At 41.6% G+C, this 20,735-nt stretch overlaps 1 protein-coding gene across 2 annotated transcripts in view; it reads right to left on the bottom strand.

Annotated features, from left to right (window-relative positions):
• Nucleotides 1–20,654, bottom strand: part of LOC142590691 (solute carrier family 35 member C2-like) — a 59,582-nt gene extending 38,928 nt beyond the window's left edge. For both annotated transcript variants that reach the window (XM_075703117.1, XM_075703113.1), the window contains exons 1-4: nucleotides 20,151–20,654; nucleotides 12,025–12,239; nucleotides 5,488–5,560; nucleotides 3,413–3,581 (exon numbers count right to left, since the gene is read on the bottom strand). In XM_075703117.1, the coding sequence (XP_075559232.1) occupies nucleotides 3,413–3,581; nucleotides 5,488–5,560; nucleotides 12,025–12,239; nucleotides 20,151–20,378 (685 nt within the window). In that variant the 5' untranslated portion in view covers nucleotides 20,379–20,654. The remainder of the gene's footprint in view (nucleotides 1–3,412; nucleotides 3,582–5,487; nucleotides 5,561–12,024; nucleotides 12,240–20,150) is intronic.
• Nucleotides 20,655–20,735: the final 81 nt, after the last annotated feature.

Below are 20,735 nucleotides of genomic sequence, written 5' to 3'. Positions count from 1 at the left end.
CTGCCACTGCCATGGTGGTAACAGTTTCGCTTGAGTCGTAGGACAATGTTCAAGAAGCGGAACACCCATTTCCTCAATTAGGTTCCTCACACACAAAGTAAACGGCTTCCTCACTGCAGGCCGGTTATGGAAGAGCGTAGCAGCGGCAATATCGTTTATGGTTGAATAACAAGGATGTTCGCTTGTACTCTCAGAAAGTATGTGACACTGGTATATGACCGTTGAAGATGAAGTGACCACTGATTTAACTATACGTAGAGGCTCTGGATTGGACTTGTCCTGAAAGCACCGGTCGCGAGATGGATACCCAGATGGTGGACGGAGTCTAGGATTTTTATTGCACTTGGTGCTGCAGAATTATAAATTATTGCTCCGTAATCAAGGCGGGAGTGGACAAGACTGTTATATAAGTTCAAAAGACACTTTCGATCACTACCTCATGTAGTGGGTGACAGAAGCTTGAGAAGGTTCATTGTGTTCAAACATGTTATTTTCAGATTTTGAATATGGAGAATAAACGTGAGCTTTGAATCTAAAGTGATTCCCAGGAATTTATGTTGGCTGCTCACAGAGAGGTGGTCTCCCTTGATCGTAATACTAGGCAGTGGTGCTACCCCTCTCTTGTTTGAGAAGAGTACGCAGGTACTGTTTATTTTGAAGCCGTTCTCACCCGCCCATTAAGACAATTTGTTTATCCCAAGCTGCACTTGTCGTTCGCAGACAGCAATATTGCAAGATTTGAAACTTACTTGTACATCGTCGACATAAACGGAATAAAACATTGTGCATGGAATGACTGTACGTAGGCTGTTCATTTTTACAATAAACAGTGTGCAACTAAGTACGCCCCCTTGCGGAACACCAGTTTCTTGGGTGAATGATTTAGATAAGACATTACCAACCTTTACACGAAAAGTGCGGTTAGACAGATAGCTTTCAATTGTGTTTAACATGTTCCCATAGACGCCCAGTGCGGAAAGATCGCGGAAGATCCCGTATCGCCACATGGTGTCGTACGCTTTCTCTAGGTTCAGAAACACTGAAAGTAAAAACTGCTTATGAATGAACGCATCTCTAATGTTTGCCTCAATGCAGACAAGGTGGTCTATTGTCGACCTTCCCTCTCGGAAACCGCATCGAAGGGGGTCTAGTTTATTGTTGCTTTCTAGGAAGCTGATTAAGCGCCGGTTTACCATTTTTTTAAAAGCTTTGCACAGACAGCTTGTTAGCGCTATTGGCCTGTAGCTGCTGGCCAAGGCCAGATCTTTCCCTTGTTTAAGCATGGGAATGACTATAGCTCCTTTCCAGGACGATGGAAAATACCCCGCCGCCCACATGGTGTGTTCATCGTACAGTGCGGGGTTACAACTATTTGGGTTTCCCCAAATGACACTAGTTTTGACAATTTCTCACACTGTTTCTGATAGCGGAGCTCCAAGAGGCGATCACCGCTTGCCATCCTCGACGCCTTATAACCTGGACCAAAGACTTCAGTCAATGACTTGGAAACAAGGATGGACGAGATTGTTCGTACTGGTTTATCTGGTTTTTCAGAATGAATGACATGGAAACGTGGGAAGGATTCTTCATACCTACCAAAAAACTGGAAAACTTCATGGGTGCGCCCTCTTTTCTGAGGGCGATCAGGGAGTGGAGGGAAGGAACTATCCATAGAGGAATGTGTAGTTTTCAGCAATAACGCCAGTCATCCACCGTGGAGCCCTACAAGGGGATGCTACAGGAACTGTAGAAACAGGTCCTGCAAACGCCAGCTGTACGTTATCACTATAACCAAATATGAAATAACCTAGGTTGGCTATTCACACAAGGTTAACCCTTGCTGCCTGGAAAAATTGGAAGTAAGCGGAAGCTAGGAGAAGACAGGAAAGATGAAGAGTGAGAGAAAGACGAAGGCTGGAGGGAGAGAGAGACAGGAAAAAGCAACTACCGATTTCCCCCGGGTGAGTCAGTCCGGGGGTGCCGTCTATGTGAAGCAGAGGCCAATGAGGTGTTGCCTCCGCCGGGGGGTCTTAAAGGTCCAAACACCCAGCATCGGCTCAACCTCCAGGATCCCCTTTTCCCCAGACACGGCTAAGCCGCGCACGGCTACACATGGGAGGGTCCAACCCTCGTGTGCTCGGGTACGTGGTAAGTTTGTGTTACTCTTGGGTGGGTGACTAATTACACTTTCATGAAACTTCCTCCACTTTGTGGGATTCAGCAGAATTGATTTGTCATAGAATGCACTTATAGTACCCACCGCGGTAGGCCAGTGGCCAGGGTGTTGCGCTGCAGAGCACTAGGTCACGAGTTCGGCCCCGACTGCGGCGGTCACATTCCGATGGGGGGCAAAATGCCAAAATACTCATGTACCATGCACTGGGTGCACGATAAAGAACCCCAGGTGGTCATTATCCAGAGTTCCCCACTACAGCATGCCTCATAATAAGATCATGGTTGTGACAGTTAACCCATTCGCTTCCACAGCTGGCGAGTCGCTGTCTGCTCAACGAACGGCCGTTTCTGGCTATGTTTCATAGATGGCAGCATACTGCGGGCTATTTTCTAGTTGTTTTGGGTTTCGGACACTAGATGGATATATTTGTCTACATTTTCAGTATAAGTTGCTTGTAAAACAATGGAAAGGTTCCCGCTCATCAGATTCCGCTCTGTTGTTGTAGCCATTGCCAACCAGGGTACCAGACACGAAAAAACCGTACAGGCTTCCAAGTGGGCTCATTTTTTTCAGCATATACCACCGAAAACTGTAAAGCAGAACCATTCGATGCTGTGCTTAGTTTTTTAGGGCCACGTTAAAAAGCTTAAAAGGTGTTCTGTGTGTAAAAACAAGTAAAAGTGCACTCTGCATTCTTGCTCGTTTCAAACTTTTATTATGCTCACTTTCTAGTTTTTTACCCCATCGGACACGGAGGCCTTTTGGGAATCAAATAAATCAGACATTTTATTAAAAAAAATTTAAATCTGCAGCATATTTTAGAGCAACTTTCTTACAACGTGGGGACACCAGGCACGGTGAAGCGCCGAAAGGGCGGAAGCAAAGAGTTAAAAACTCCCACATTTAAAAAATTTTTTAATTGCACTAGTATTTAAAAAAAAGTCCGACTCACATTACCTAGCCCTTTATGTGCTGCCGCCCTCTGCAGTATGTTCTGACAATTATATTGTTCAGGTAAAGGCATTATCCTCCACACAAGAGCTTTATAATGGTTGAAATCACTTAACAGTGCACCATCTGTTATTGAAACCTAAATCACTACCAGTGAGCTGGTCACCATTGTGGAGCCTTCAAGGTGCAGGATCCTTGGTAACCCACCTCACCTAGCACATTGTAGACAAACACATACCATTAAGCAGATCATCCGTGCTGATATAAAAACCTTTATCAACTCACCGACTTCTTTGCGTTGCATCACAAGTTGAGCAAGGGTCCAACGGAGCCCAGCAAGAAATGAGGCACTAAGAACAAGCAAGAAGCCTTCCGTGTTGAACTGTGTTGACTGGTAGGTGAACATGAAAAGTCCGAGTGCTATTAGAAGTACAATGAACACAAGGGAACATCGCTGCAAGAAACAGAGAGCCAAGGCACTCTTTCAGTATTCAATCTGTTGTAGTAAAAACAAGGTGCAACAATTTCTAAGGTGAATTTGAAACCATAGCTTGAGTACTATGAGGGAGGCCCAGCTACAGGCTCATTGCATTTTAAAGAATTTGGCTGAACACATGCAAACTCAGAGACAAAAGTTTACAGACCACAGGTGCTGCAAAAAAGAATGTCTACTCACATCCTAGGCATACAGTCTGTACATGACATGATGTGCAACATGTGGTTGCAGCTGAAATGATTTTTACCTGGCTGCATACCTATGCCTAAACAAATAGACTCATCTCACTACAATTTAAAAATGCTACCATAGCAGCAAAAGATGCTGATAGCTCTTAATGTAGCGAATGGCAGCTATCGTCGGGAGCAGTGAGCCTCTTTCTTTCTTTATAGGCAAATCACGTCATAGAACAGTAAGTATAAGACAGGTTCACGAAAGCAAAAATTGTCATCTACCCGATTGTAGCATGAAGCTACAAAGGAAACCCACATGAGTTTCTCAGAAATAAAAGCTTTGAGAAAAGATTCCCCAGGCCAGGATGGATTTTTCCTTAACTGCAAAGCTTTTGTTTTTGAGAACCCATATGGGTTTTCTTTGTAGTTTCGTGCTACAGTCAGATGTACGACAATTTTTTCTTTCATTAATTTGTTGTACTACAGACCCGAAGCTGTCTCCTTTTGCTTATCTGTTCCTTGCAACACAAAAAAACTTGTCTTTTGAAGTGTATAGTAGGTGTATTAGATTACCATCAAAATAACTTGTTGGAAAAAAACACAGTGCCTGACCTCCATGCTCAATATTGCCTTGAGCCTAACCATAGCGGCAAAGCAGCAAAGACTGAAGGCATCATAGCAAAATTTGATGAACTTTGTCTTTCAACTTTCTCACGGAGCTCTATAGATGGACATGCCTATACTTGTGGACAACTTTCTGTGGCTATGAAGAGAAAGCTACAGAGGCAACGCATGGAAAGTGAGAGCGCTTCTGAAGAGAGTCCCGTATTTTCATCCATGTTAGTTTAAGCTGGGGAAGAAAAAACAAACACCTTATTAGCAAGTCAAATAAGACAAAACACACCACCGAATGCAAATGTTTACTTATTTTGTGGCTTTTCTTTTCTGCGTCTGGGCAAATGAGAAACTGTCACATGCGGAAGCTGCGTTGATTCAGCATCTGTTCCAAGCAACCAAAAACACTGTCACATGCTGGCAGACTACTTGGCACGGTAACACATGTGCAGAACCTCCGTCCCCGTAGCGTTCCCTTCACAGCCACAGAAAGCTGTCCATGAGTATAGCCCATTGAACAACCTCAATTCTTCAATTATGATATGCACCCCAAATGAACTAAATACAAAGTTGGTGGACCCCCCAATGTGTATATAATTAGTTAATATACTTAGTAATAATCATACGCTTACTATTGTCTGATGCCCCTAATGACAATTTTGAAAAGTGCATAGTTATCTACATTGATTCGTCTTAAGAAAAACGGGTAATTTTTCCTAAAAGCTGCTCACATAACAAACACCCAACATGTGGTTATGCAGTTACAATATTGTTCACTCGCGTGCCCATGAAGTTGGTTTGTCGTTAGCGCCCCAAAATTCTGGTATCTAGCAGCAGTAGAGTGCTGCTAGAGTAGAGTAGATGCAGTAGAGTAGAGTAGATGCTGTCTGCAACATCTCTTTAGCTTTTTGTTTAGCATTCAAATGTATCCACCCAATGCATGTAGTTTCTCATTTCACAATTTCACAAGCCATTGTTCATTTACAGAGGTGATACAATTTCTCTTGTCTAGACTATTGTTGATAGAAAAAAAATAACATAAAAAAAGCTCACAAGGAAAACGAGGTCCCACTTACCCTGCGCTCAAGTCCAAAAACCAGGGAGAAGCCTAAGATAAATATAATGCAGGTAGATTTCGTCATTGTGTACCTGCAAGATTTATTGACATCAAGTCAGCAGCATGCTGCATGACTGCTTATAGTTATCTTACGGCAGAACACCATTATGTAACAAGTTAACCACTAGCAAACAAGGCTGCTTATACTAGAGGTAAGAGGCAGAATTAGGATGCAACTCACATTTTAGAAAATTAGGTCTTGAGATTTCTATGACACAAGGAATAGCTAATAGTTCTCAATATGGCAGGTGAGAAAAAGCAAAAAAGAGTGCCAGCAACACTAGCACATGAGCAGTGACATTCATTCATATTGTGACAGTGACTTGAAGCTACATACATATATGCCTTGCTCCTAGCATATACAATGTGCAGATGTACATCTATCACACATGCCAGGGCTGGGCATCATTAAATCCTAAATTATCTGCCAGCCTTTAATCAATCAATTGAATTATGTATTATATTTATTTTCACAAACAACTAATAGAGAACAACCATTACAATTGGACAACTCTGTGAAATAGGCTGTTTGAAATATGCATTAGCCATATATCCCTAGGTACTGCTTTTATACCAAACACCACTGTAATGATAGGCAGATAAAACACGAAAGACATGTCAGAAAGTTTCCATGTTACATCTCAGCCAAGCATTTGGCTTGGGGCATGCACATATGCAATTTTACTGGTATGTTTCTAGCTGCAGCTCTAGGCTGTCTCCAACATTCATGACAGAGGCTCTACTACAAGGCCCTCTGGGGTTGTAAAGGAAAAGAAAAATGCTTGGGTTTTATGTGCCAAAACAATGATCTGATTATAATGAATGACATAGCAGGGGACTCCAGGTGAAGCTTGACCAACTCGTGTTCTTTAACGTGCACCCAGTGCATGGTACACGAGTATTTTTTCATTCCGCTCCCACTGGAACGCTGCCACCATGCCCAGCACCCAGTGCATGGTACACGAGTTTTTTTTCATTCTGCTCCCATTGGAATGCTGCTACCATGGCCGGGAATCAAACCAGCGACCTCATGCTTAGCAGTGCAATGCCACAGCCACTAAGCCACAGTGGCAGGTTGGTTGTTAAAAGCATGTGCAGAAAGCAACACAGGAAAATCTTTATAAGGCTCACTTCCAAGATGCAAATCTTACCAAGCAGCCAATGACAACACTGAGGGTAATTTCTACCTGTTGGAAAAACTAGTGGGCTTCCAGTTGTGATATCTCATGCATATGAGGTGAATGCTCTGCTACTAGACCATCATGGTATGGAAATGCAAATGCAAACTACTGATGCTGACTAACATCAGAAAATCCCTGATCACACAAGACCAGGTTTACCTGAACAGGGGAACTATCTGCTGACAACTGCAACTAAAATTTTAGGTACACATGCATAGCTTATTGAATAGAGCTATATTGAACAGAAAAGAAATGTGAGTAATTAAAGCGCTAGGTTATTTTAAAGTTAACTGATCAATTGCCCTGCTGTAACATGTGCCAATTTAAAAAGAATGTGACAAGTCCTAGCAACAATGTTTCATGAAGACTTCACAACACAGATCATAGCACTACAATTAGATGCAACTGTCCTAAACCTCCTTGGTCGATGAAAACCCATCAGACAGTGCCTCAGTTACACTTAATTCATTTCTCATAAAATGATAACAATAACCAGGCTTTTTAACACAGTAAGGCATTTTCCTGTTTCTGTGTTACCTCAACTGGATCATCATCATCATTATTATTACTAATTACTATGGACATGATTCTAGGTAGGTGTATACTTCTTTATGCATCTTGGCCATACCTTTTAGGCATGCGAGTATGAAGTGACGGCTGACGAACAGTTTAGCACCAATTTTATAGCAGCCAGAAACGTCTATTTTGGATGGTAAGTGATAAAAATATGTACTTCCGTTCTTGTTCCTGTCTTCTTTTTTTTCCCCAAATGGAAATGCCTTTATAGGAGTACAGTTTTGCTTCTGATTCACTAGATACCTGGTAGCACTGACCATTCTCGTCCTAAACAGGTTTATGCATACAACCATTGTCACCATATTTGTGGCTGGCTGCCAGAAGGTGGTGACTGTTCTCCTAGTAGATTTATTATTTTGCAGGAAATTCCTTGCCAAATTATGTTCAGCATGGTTTCTGGCACAAACCCTTTATCAGAATAAGTGAGATCTGCAGTTTGTCTTTTCTAAATGAAAGAACTGCAAACTGCTCCAATAAACAATCTAACATTCCCAGTCATCTTTCCCTGCAAATACCTGTAGCCATTTATGGATCAAGAATAATGCAGCAAGTGCCCCTCAAAAGGAACATGCACACATGCAAATTACTTTGTCTTAGACACCTTTTCCTTCCTTATTCTTTGAAGCTACGTGCCTGCCTTTGCTATGCTCAGATGCTTTATTGTTGTGAACAAGTCAGTGGCCTGTGGTTCAGTGCCCTGAACCTTACTCCTTAATCAAGGGAGGTCAACCCTGCCACCACAAGTTCCACTGGTGGCAATTAACCTATTGCCTACCAAGCCAGTGGTGAGTCCTTGTTGTCAATTCGTGATGCTATATCTAAGTGGTATTATCTATTTCATTGTATCTACATGTCTATAATTAACAAAGAAAGAAAGGAAAGAAAGAAAGTGGAAAAGCTCCACCCGGTAGTGTCGAGGAGCTTTTTTTCACAAAGTGTGAATGGTACCCATGCCTTGGAAGAGTTGATAAGTAGGCCATTCAGTTTTTCATTAATCATGGTGCATCATATCGGAGATTATGCACTCCCACACAGAAAGGAGAGGTGCTGGGAGTTACTTTCAATGGGAGGTCAAAAAGCCCCTCTCATAGTTTCTTTCACACAACCCGTTTGTGCCGTGAGCTGCGTTCTTCATCCCCAAACCTAGCAATTTTGGTTGTTTGTGTGTGTGGGTGCTGCACAAGTGTGCTCATTGCAGAACTGGGAACCTCTTTTCTTGTGCTAGTGGCATCTCAAAAAGGCTACTTTTTGAGGTATGAAAACACAAAGAACAGTTGTGCCACACACTGTATTGAGAGAAGCCTATCCTGCATTCTTGTCATGTCAGTGAACATAGTACAGCATGCTCTTTTAGAATGCAAAAGTCTGTTTTAAAGTGCTGAATTATGTCTTTCTGACAATAAATAATTTGATTATACATCCTGTCAAGTAACCTGAAGTTAGTCTGAAAAATTATTAAAATGTTATTGCAATTCTCAAGCAGAAAAAAACTAGGCTAATTAATTAAATTGTGTGGTTTAATTTCCTGAAACTGAACAGTAGCTTATGAGGGATGCTGTAGTGGGAGGCTGCAGATTAACTGACCACCTGGGGTTCTTTAACTTGCACCCAAAGCATGTTTCATGAGCATTTCGGTGATAAAAAACGTGCACTCGCCAAGAATAAAATAAAAATAAAGAACAGACGTTTCGGGGGCCGTACGGGTCCATTGATCACAATGAAGATGTAAGCATGGGCGCGCGGCTATTTATGGGTGAGGTGGCGCATCGTTCGGGTGTATATCTCGGGAAGATTATCCCGCGTCCTTTTTATTGTGTGTACAGTTGATTGGATGTAAAATGATTCTAAAAGCAAACAGGCAGATAAGTGTTTCTCTTTTGCGGTGATGGCTGCCGAGTCCCAGTCAATGATGTGTCCGGTTAGTTCGTGATGTTCCGCCAGGGCATTCGCGGCTGTGTGGCCCTTGGCGACGTCATGCATGTGTTGTTTCAAGCACCGTTTAAATTAATGACGTCGCCAAATGAATGACGTCGCCACACATGAATGACGTCGCGAAGGGCCACACAGCCGCGAATGCCCTGGCAGAACATCACGAACTAACCAGACACATCATTGACTGGGACTCGGCAGCCATCACCGCAAGAGAGATACACTTATCAGCCCGTTTGCTTTTAGAATCATTTTACATCCAATCAACTATACACACAATAAACAGGACGTGGGATAATCTTCCCGAGATATACACCCGAACGATGCGCCACCTCACCCATAAATAGCCGCGCGCCCATGCTTACATCTTCATTGTGATCAATGGACCCGTACGGCCCCCGAAACGTCTGTTCTTTATCTTTATTTTATTCTTGGCGAGTGCACGTTTTTTAGCAACAATATGTTTTCTCGCCAGACGAGCTTTCGTAGAACACTTGACTATTCACGAACATTTTACACTCCATCCTCCTTGCAATGCAGCTGCTATGGCCAGGACCAAACCCACGACCTCATGCTTAGCAGCGCAATGTCATAGCCACTGAGCCACCACCGCAGGTCGGAATATTAAGTGTACATGGCCATCTCAGGAGAAAGCCATTATTTTAGGAGACCAAATAAGCTAGAATGTCTGAAAACATAGAAACTAATAATGTAGAATATAACTTAATTTAGTTGCCCTAAATATGCAAGTGCAAAATTGGTATAGTTGCTGAGATGTAGTGTGAAAAAAGTACCATTTTAAAAGCTCAGCTCCAAGTGTGCTCGACAATGGATGGTGTTTTTATGAACTGTTACAGGCTTGTGTAGTGTGCAGCCTCAAAGTAGAATCAAAAGCTTGTGATTACACGAATTTGCGTAATCTAAGTAGTGACTGTATGTTACACATGAAAATAATTGATGAGGTTTAAGTTCAACCCACTGCACTGTAGTCCATGAGGAACACTGCACTGGAGGGCTATGGTTTAATTCCGACCAACTGGTGTTCTTTAAAACCTATATCTGGCCCCATAAGGACTGGCCACTGTCATGACTAGAGACTGAAACTTTAGGTAATATGCCTACTTTTTTCTTATGTCCTTATTGTGCCTACTTAACGTACAAGCATGAACTATGGGTTTAGAAACATTTTAGTGGAACTTTTCTTGTGCGTATAAATGCCTATTTCGATTTTTGTGCCTATATGATATTTTCAGGGCCTAAATATGCTGTTTTACATGTTTTGTCCTATCCTCATTTTGTTTATAATGCTATAACATGCTGGGGAACTTGGCTGAAGACATCCGATTACTACCACAAACATTCTGTTGGCATAAAGGCTGTTATTAATAGCTTTTCAGCAGACAAGAGCATCATTGTAAGAAAGGCTCAAACTGCTCTATGCAACGATACACTTGAAGGTGACTTGGCGTATCTGTGCGCTCACTTTGTATTTTTATCCAACATTATCAAGAAACTAGAATACTTGGGTGCAACTCTAATCTGGAATGTGGGGCTCCCTTGGGATGTTCAGGCAAGGTTCGGCACCCATCCCCAATGGACCTCTTACTGATGGGGCTATAATGTGAAACTTCAATCTCTGTCAGACAAAAATCCGGGGTTCTCGCTACTAAAAGAACTGTCAAGGGCTCACTGGCAAACATTCTGAAATTTCAGAGGGTGTTGGATCACTAATGTTCTGAAGTACAAATATGTGCCCCTAACTTCAGTGGATGCTGAGCATTCCTTTTCTGCATAGACACAACTACTCGGTGATAATAATAATATTTGGGGTTTTACGTGCCAAAACCACTTTCTGATTATGAGGCATGCCGTAGTGGAGGACTCCGGAAATTTTGACCACCTGGGGTTTTTTAACGTGCACCTAAATCTAAGCACACGGGTGTTTTCGCATTTCGCCCCCATCGAAATACGGCCGCCGTGGCCGGGATTCGATCCCGCGACCTCGTGCTCAGCAGCCCAACACCATAGCCACTGAGCAACCACGGCGGGTATACTCGGTGATAAAAGGCACAACATGAAACTAAGAAATCTGGAGGATTAAGTTGCTTGTTTGTCACTGCTTTCAGAACTTTTCCAGTGGTGTCTAGTCACACTAAATTTCAGATAAATCTTGCAGCCTAGGCAACTTGCCTCCATTCTGTTTTATCGAAAAAATAAAGTGAATTTCACAAAACAGGGGTTCGGTGGGTTAGGTCCCTGGAAAAATATTAAATTATTTTCAGATGCACAGTGGAAGTACTTATTATTTGTGCCTATACATGCCTAAATGACAGTATTTAGTGCCTAAATATGCCTTAAATGACAGCTTTAGTGCATAAGCATCTGGTCTCTGGTCATGACTGTGTGCTCAGCTGCAGAACACCATACATTAGGCCACAGAAGCAGGTACTCATAAAATAAGTGGGCCTTGACTTCTTTTGCAAGGACCACTCTCATATTTTGTGAACAAGTCACTGTCTTCTGTAACATACATTGCTCTAGTTTGCTTTCATTGAATGATGCCACACTTTCTTCTGTCAGACACAGAATTGTTCATTCTTGTGGTTAATTTCCCAACTTCTCAATATTTCACTAGTGGTTTAATGTTCCAAAAAACATTTAGAAAAGTGATCAAGACAAAGAGTGCATGATAAGTCACAGGCAAAAGAACCAAGTTATCTATAAAAATGAGAAGCCTGCTTCACAAAGCAACCATCATCAACAGCTGTAGTGAAGTGAGTAACATAGCTATGACATGGATGGACACTTACAGTGACACAGTGATAAATTCGAAGCTCCAGTTAGAGAAGCCAATGTCCAGTGCACTGGCCACTCCTGTAATGGCCAGCTGCTTGATATAGACTACCCAGCTGAGCAGAATGCGTGGCTGCCCAGTGAAAACCTGGTATGCCAACCGTAACAACCCTGACAGCACAAACTTCACCACCAGGTGGCAGATGACCACAGTCAGGGGGAACCGGAACTCCTGCAGAGCACAGCAAGGGAAAGTGAATAATGAACCATGCTTACAGGAAATGAGGCCATGACTCCTCAATCATACCTGAACACAGTATAGTGAAACACACACCCTGTTAATGAGACAAAGAATAGATAAGAGGCCGTTGTATTGCAAATGTAGAAGAAGCTCTTGAAGAGCAGCCAGCGAAAACTATTCCAATTAGCACATTACATTTCTATCAGCAGCTGCAATCATAACAGCAGCAGCTAACTGTAGCTAGTATGATTCAATATACTATTCATGCAAAATAAGAGTGAAGTCCAGCCTATAAGTCTGTGCAAGAAACCAGTGTAATATACCACCCAAGCTATATGAACAAAGAAACAAAGAGAGCCTTCAAAATTACATTATGGCAGCTACATATCAAACAAGAAAATACAATACAGGTGAACATTACAAACTTCTCTGAAAACGCTCAAGTGCAGTGAAACACACCCTTAATGATGCCACATAATATGTTGGTTTATTATACTAATCCCTTTAGAACTACGATCTCTCCCATTGGCTATATATAGAAATAAAACAATCCATAATAAACCATCTATCATGTACTGAATACATACATGTTCTTTCTTGTGTGCAACACTAAATTAAAAAGAAAATCATAATATCTAGGCCTCAGCCATTTTCACACATAGGCTACAGGGATAGGCATGACATTAGCAGTAAGAAAATCATCAATGCAAATTTCACTAATTGCCTAAAATGGGCTAATTCAGTTTTTAATTGCTCACTTTATGGCAAATGTAATTATGAAATTGATGCTGACAAGTAGCAAAGTCATGTCTGCTTACAGAAATCCGAATAGTAGCACTACTTTCGAGATATCCCTCCCCTAAAATCTACTTAAAATGCCTTGGCATTCCAGTTAAGACCGCCCCAAACAGTTAGGGGCATGGTTTTTGGTAGCTCTGCAGCAACATCAACATATTTTAAGGCACACCTTAAGTTTGCATGTCTGAGAAGTGGTGCTATAGTATTAGCTTTCTGCTAAGCAGACATGACTTCACTAGTGCTCTGCTTGAATTTTTAAACTGTAACATGTGCCCTAAAGTGAGCAATTAAGAACTTAATCAGTCAATTTTAGATAATTAGCAAAATTATTGTGGAACATTTTCCTGCTGGTAATGTCCGCCTAGCCGCATAGCCACAAGCAAACATGGACGGGAACTAAATATAATAGTATTAAAAAAGTACTGCTTAGGCAAAACCTTCTGGTATGTCCAATCTGAGCTTTCAAATAGCAGTTTCCTAATAATAATAATAAGGAAAAGCATACAAACACAATAAAGCAGTGGTAACCATGTTTAGACTCCTAAATATGCTTCACAATTTGCCTGTTAGCTGAATATTTGATGCAGTGCAAACAACTGCCATCAGGATACATAAAGCAGCTGGATGTGACACAACACAATTGCCACGCTCTATTTGTCAAAGGAACTAGCACACATTTTGAGACTTAAGATGCTTTGATAACCCAACACATTAAAGAAACCTTTCTCTTTAATTATAAGCTAAAATACCTCCTTTTTTTCACACACATTAACTTATACATAATGCATTATTAAACCTGAAGTAAAGGCCTGACCAAGTAGCCACATGATTAAGCTGTATTAAACTAAAGGTGCACTTTTCTGACACTGTAACTGATAATGGCTAGGGAAAAAAACTTCCCACAATTCTGAACATGCAAATATTACCTTGTGGCAGCTTTCATGCTAGCCTAGATAAAATAATAACCAATTACAACAAATGGGTTTTACAATTTTGTGAACATTGCCATAAGTAGATTTATATTCATCAGATTCTTGGAGTTCAAGCAGTTCTTCAAAATTTGCTATGTCAAAGAAGGAAATTTGATTTACATTCTTCTGAATCAGTGAAATAAATAACAAAAAAAGACCCTCAAAAACAAATATTTCTGGATTCATCCTACAGAAGAAAATCTCTCTACATACACCCATGCAGTAGGAAAATAGCACAATGTTAGTTTGGCTTGGCTGTTCCAAAGCGGTTGTGTTTTGTACAGTAAAGCGAAAAATTTTCCCCATGTTTTTGTTACACAGCCACAAAAATTGCACCTTTTGGTAATCCCTGCTACTAATGTGAAATATTCTTGTTACATTGAACGCATTAAACAAATAGAAGTTTCAAGGATGGAAGGTTCATGTGACAACTGCACTTTTGCAATTTTTCAAGCATACACAAGAAATTAGTGTTTTTCTTTTTTCAATATATGTGACAATGAAATGATGCCTGAATTACATGACCTAGAACTCCGAGGAGAGATTATCACATTCTTACTGCAGTCAACTGTAGCTTAAGCAATATGTGCCTAAAGTTCAGCAAATTGAGAAAAACATTTTAAGGCTTCAGAAATGAGTATAATTTTTGTCTGTGTGTGTCTAGACTGTTTTAAAAGAAGAGAACAAAGGAAATGTCCTGTTACAATGGTTGCAGACTTGCAGTAGGACTTTAAACATTTCATGCAAAATATCAACATGTTGCTCTCTACTGAGTTCAGTGGTTTCGTCATGGTGATGGTATCTCATCTGCTTTTCTCTGAAATAATGTAATCAAACACAGTCAAGACGTCTCTGCATTTCAAACACTGGTCTACGAAATTTGATCAGTCCAACCTGGCTCAATTACTGGATGCAATCCAACAGAGGCTTGCATAGATGAGGGTGGGTGGGATCTTTCGAATGTTGTCTATGATGAAATTGTATCGCTGAAAGCCAGCAACATGTCGTACACTCATGGCTCCCTATGCTGTTGAAAGCCACCGGTTTAACACGAAAGTATTATCATCATCGTGTTGTTATGGCATTAATGTATTGTAATAAATAAATACAACAAATAATTTATCTAAAAAAAAGGCACTTCAGCCAGTTTGAAAGCTGGGGCCTATAATTCGGTAAATTGATGCTTCAATGAACTACCATATTAGGATGTTGGCAAAAATCATGTGTCAAGAGAATCAAACTCTTGAGAAGCAACTGTTGCTGTGGGCACTGCAACGTGGAAGCAATCCATAGACAAGCACAGTGGACAAGGAAGCAATGCTGAGGACATGATGCAAAGCAAAGGAAAAGGAAGAAAAAGCACAAGCTGTGGCTCGCCAGAGATGGAGAAAGCAGGTTAGCAGCATTGAACTGAGAGACAGATTGGAGTGAGGAGCATCAGTACACAGCTGTTAGTAATAAAACCAACGAAGAGGAAGCGCTAGTGTGTTGCCTAAACAACAGTGCAAGAGAGGCTTTTGCTGGTCATTGCAGGTATAGAAAACGTAGTTTTCGTTGCACAGAAAATGCTTTAAATTATTGGAAATAAAAACAAGTGGCCTAAATCAAGGTCACTGTGAATGTATGGCATAAAATAATCAACCAAGTTCATGCTGGCTTCAGCAGTGCCCCATGATGCAAAGGTAATTTTTCTTTTGTCACTGGTCTGACGCACTAATGAAACCAAGCTCTGAAACAATACCGAAAACATTTTCAAGCAGGCCACAGCTGCCTGTCTGGCAGATCAAAACTCCATCTCTCATACGGACTCAAATCAGTGGCACAAAGCTCAAGCCCTGTAAATATGGTCAAACTAAATGTAATGAAATGTGACAATCACAATATAACAAGGCTAACACTATATAAGGTGTTTTTTTTACCAAGAACCATACACCTCAAGTTTAGAAGAAGAGATCTTCGGAAATTTTTAAAATGCAAGAAACACATAAAACATGCATTATCCACATGCCATGGATGGTTATTGCACAAGTTATTTGAGCAAGAACTTCCAAAGTCAGTCTGCATGAAGTATAGGAACACAAAAGCAAAACCAGGACACCATGAATGACTTGTACTAACATAAAAATTATAGGCCAGCCTCCCCCCCCCCCCCCACACACACACATGGACACACAATAGTAATAAAAAAAATTGATGTTCCAAGGTTCACTAGAAATGCCTGCTGCAGTGGCTAAAGTCACGGGTTTGATTCCCGGCCACATTCTGCCGGGGGAGGAATGCAAAAATGCTCATTGACTGTGTTTTGTGTGTATGGGTAAAAAAGTCCATGCGGTCAAAATTAACTAAGAGCCCTCCACTACAGCATCTCTCATAGCCCACTGTTCATCAGCTTTCACACGAGAAACCCCACAATCTAATCTGATCTCATAGGAACTTAGTAGACAAATTACTGCTGTGAGACTATAGAAGCCCAAAATATAATACTTTGCCTTATACCCTTTATCTACCTATTTCTTTTGGAATAAATAACAAAATTTACCAACAGTTTATTGTTTGTGCCAACTTAATTTTTATCATCAGGTTGTATAGTGTAGAGGGAATGACCATAAAAATAAGGACAAGAAGACACACAGATTGCACTCTGTATGTCCTCTTGTCCTTTTTGTGGTCGTTCCCTCTGCATTAAACAACCCGATGATCATGAACCAACAAGCCCGAATTTCCACTATATTAATTTTTATATTGTATGCCAATTAAAAAAATACCAAGTACATACAATAAAATTAAAAAAATAAATACAAGGCCTAAGTTCGCAAACTACACAACACCTGTTGTTAAAATGATGCTCCACATTTGCCACTATGGACATTAGGGCTCGCAGGGCTCATCTTACATATATATTCACAAATACCCAAGAAAGTTCACATAAGGATGGCTGCTCCCAGAAGCTTAATGGTAAAGCCTTGCATGCATAATGCTCAGGATATGGGTTCAGCTCCCACCTGGGGCAAGTTGTCTTTCTGTCCACCTTCACTGAGGTTTTTTAGCGCACGAGAAGGGACGAAAGACAGTGGCGAGACGAGGACACAGCGCTTTTCATAACACATGTCTCGTTGCAGTCTCATTTGACTAGAAATCAGTACATATGCGCATGCGTACTGTTGTGTGTGTTACCTATATATATGTGTGTACCGCTTTGTGGAATAAAACCATTGTTGGAAGTTAGCGCTGTGTCCTCGTCTCGCCACTGTCTTTCGTCCCTTCTCGTGCGCTAAAAAACCTCAGTTATGGAATACCAACACGCCCTAACCTACGCTCTTTCATGTCCACCTTCATTTCCCTTTTCCTTAAATATTTCTACATTTCTATTTAAAAGAAGAACCAATGTCATCTGTGCTTTCCATGGCTTCATTGACCGTTTTCTTCATATAGTTGTAACACAATACGATTCATAACACTAATCACAACTTAACTCTTATCCCCCACAGAAGAATAAGACACTTGTTCTAAAAAAAGAAAAAAGAAGCACCATTCCTTCAACACACATGAAAGTTTTAACCTGAAGCAGGACATAATGTTACAATAAAGGTCCCACGCATTTAACTGATATCCACTTGATGTCAATTGCATCCATATGTAAAGTAGGAAATTTGAACACTCTATATGCACACTAAGTAAGAAAAGTAGGACATACATGTCATCTTGAACTGCAAGGAATCCCACCTGCTGCAGAATTTATATATTTTTTCTCACGCAAAACTCCCATCATACTTGCCAGGGTTGTTTTTTTAATATTTGGGGTTTTACGTGCCAAAACCACTTTCTGATTATGAGGCACGCCGTAGTGGAGGACTCTGGAAATTTTGACCACCTGGGGTTCTTTAACGTGCACCTAAATCTAAGCACACGGGTGTTTTCGCATTTCGCCCCCATCGAAATGCGACCGCCGTGGCCGGGATTCGATCCCGCGACCTCGTGCTCAGCAGCCCAACACCATAGCCACTGAGCAACCACGGCGGGTGCCAGGGTTGTTGTTTTGATGCGTACCACCACTTTGTCTAATATACCGGTTACACACACAGTAGAAAAAGCCAGTAGACTTCCTTCCTCCAGCTCGAAACTTATTCACTGCAGCAGCAGGCTTGCAGAGCAAATGCCACGATCAATTTCTTTGCAATGTGCACATTGTCAGCTTTGTCTGTTGCAGTAATGGCTGTGGTGGCCTCTAAAACACATGCATATGCCACCACTGCGGGGTCTTCTACATGGTGCTAAAGAGCCCCGCATACACTGTCAAGCTTGAAGGTTATGCAGCGGCAATGTAGAGAAAAAGGTGAATGGACACACATTGCAAACATAGTCCTGAGCTCTTAACTGCGGCTTTGGTAAAAGTCGAACATACATGATGGATTTTTTTTTTTTCACATAGACTTCCTTTCATGCTCTTACGGATCCCCCTGGAGCTTAACTTTAGGCCTTTAGGTGCAACAGTTCTTTGAGAAATATAACTGTGCCATCCTGTATTACCCAATGTACAATTTTCCCAGGAAAGAGCATAAGCTAGATGTAAAATGATGCAACATCATACATCTTTAAAGACTGCTGTGCAAGAAATAACCACTGAGAGTCATTACTGCTTGAACGTGCATCAGAATTTACTCACAGTAAACAAACCACAATACAAAAATGGACAACGCTTTTCTCCCAAGATATTGACATGTCCTAGCAGTTTGTGTAAGGCGGTAAAGAAAAACACACTAGGTTAATCCTAATGTTCCGCAGTTTTATAAGCAGGTTGGCAGCCATTCGAGCATCAGTTTTGCATCTGCATTTAAGTATGTTAGTGTGGAAAAGTGGGACATCTGTCCAACTGTTCTAGAAGACAAATATAAACCTCTGAACAAATGACAATGAAAGGAATGTAAATTAATTTTAAGAAATGTTTTAGTATCATTACCAAACTGTACGGACTGAAATAAGTTTTGACAAACCAGGTTTGATCAGGGGGCACTACAGAAGCTACAACCTACACAAAAAGGACTTTTATTCGACAATATGGGTCAGATTTGCAGGATGAGTGAAGCTCAAGCTTGAGAACTAAAGGGTTCAATGCAGTTGTGAAGGCTTTCGTTTCTCTTTTTTTTTTCTTTTCAAATGTTACGTCTCCGCGCCGAGGAGCTTTCAATATAGCCATATGGCTGGGACATGGGAATGGAAGAAAAAGAAATTTACTTCTTTTTTTCGGACAGCAACAAGAGCGCATTGATACCATGTTTTTTTTTTTTTTTCTCCTTCCTTTGCTTTCTTGGTTTTAATAGTGACGAGATTTTCGTGACCCGGTACTTCGCCTTTCTGACAACGCACAGGCCGCAATCCTGTGATAAATAGCATAACTGCAATTTCACGAGTACAAATGAAAACAAGAGAGAAATAACACAAGCGGTCAACGAAAGGCGTCGATACGTAGTACGATCACTGACACGAAGTGCTTGTGTGAAAATGAAACACCGAGGTAACCTTGTTCGCCTATTTCAACGTCTGCATCAAACTGCTTTGATTTGATTATCCCCACGGGCAACAAGGCTTTTATAAAGGGTGCTGGCGTCCTGTGCCTGGCGTTCACACGCTGTGCCACGCCAGCGAACGATCTCCGCACCATCGGGCGCCTCTACTTCCGCAGTAGAGTGAAGCCGGCACTAATTGCTCGCCACTTTCAATATCGTACTAAACATTTGGATTGGTACAACATTACTATTTATCCTTCTATAAAGAAAGACCAGGGTCACCTCGGAGATCGGCCATGCATGGCAGCTTCGATAATTTCACGAACAGATTGCTTCTCTCACAGTTATTTATGTCCGCAATGTTCCAGTGCACACGTCGCATGACACGCGCATGCGTTCTTTTAACCAACATCGCGAACAAATTTTGTAAATAAAATTTAGCTCGCAACTCTGCCGTCTGTGTTTTGTCGCAATAACTGTCAAGAAAAAATTCTGACCAGACGTTGCAACGGCGTCAGCTGTTGTAGCATACCACCAAACCACCAACATTGCCGCAAGGCTTTACCATGTGAAAGCAGACATACACGACTTTACTGTGTGGAACAACGAGGACTTTGAAAATAAATTACCTTGATAAACCATTTCTGGTAGAAAGTTATACCGATGGAGAAGCAGTAGTACAGTAACACGAGGCCAACAGTCCGCAAGGCAGTAGCACTGTAGCGCAGAGCGTGCATCCTGTACCTGGCAGGCTGTAAGGAATGGTTCGCGGCACCATGCAAACGTTGGTAGCCGCTGAAATGGATGTAGTTCTTCGATCCGTCGTTGGACTGCACATTGCTGGCGGGCGCTGACATCTCACGTGAATAGCACTGCTCGTTCGGTCCCTGCGCTCCGACACCGCGGACTTGAGACACGACGGCACGATCCTGAGAGTAATGCGCCACACAAGCGTAACATTAGGCTATGTGTCGACGATGTTGTCCCCACTGCGACGCGGCCGCTACTTTAAAACTGCTACGCGAGATAACGAGACCAATTCCTCTGGAAACAGGCTGGACACTGATCAACGGAATACACACAGAATTCGGCAGACGCACACGCATTTCTCTCTTTGCTGCACGCTCTCTTTCTCTTTCTCTCGCTCTCTTTTTTGAAAGCAAAACAAAAACAAAACAAAAACGCGCATGGTTGCCAGCGAACGTTTGTTGCTT

This window comes from Dermacentor variabilis, chromosome 1 (genome assembly GCF_050947875.1).
Source record: "Dermacentor variabilis isolate Ectoservices chromosome 1, ASM5094787v1, whole genome shotgun sequence".
In the NCBI taxonomy this organism is placed as follows: domain Eukaryota; kingdom Metazoa; phylum Arthropoda; class Arachnida; order Ixodida; family Ixodidae; genus Dermacentor; species Dermacentor variabilis.
The sequence above is the reverse complement of the archived record's forward strand: the minus strand, read 5'-3'. Positions and strand labels throughout refer to the sequence as shown.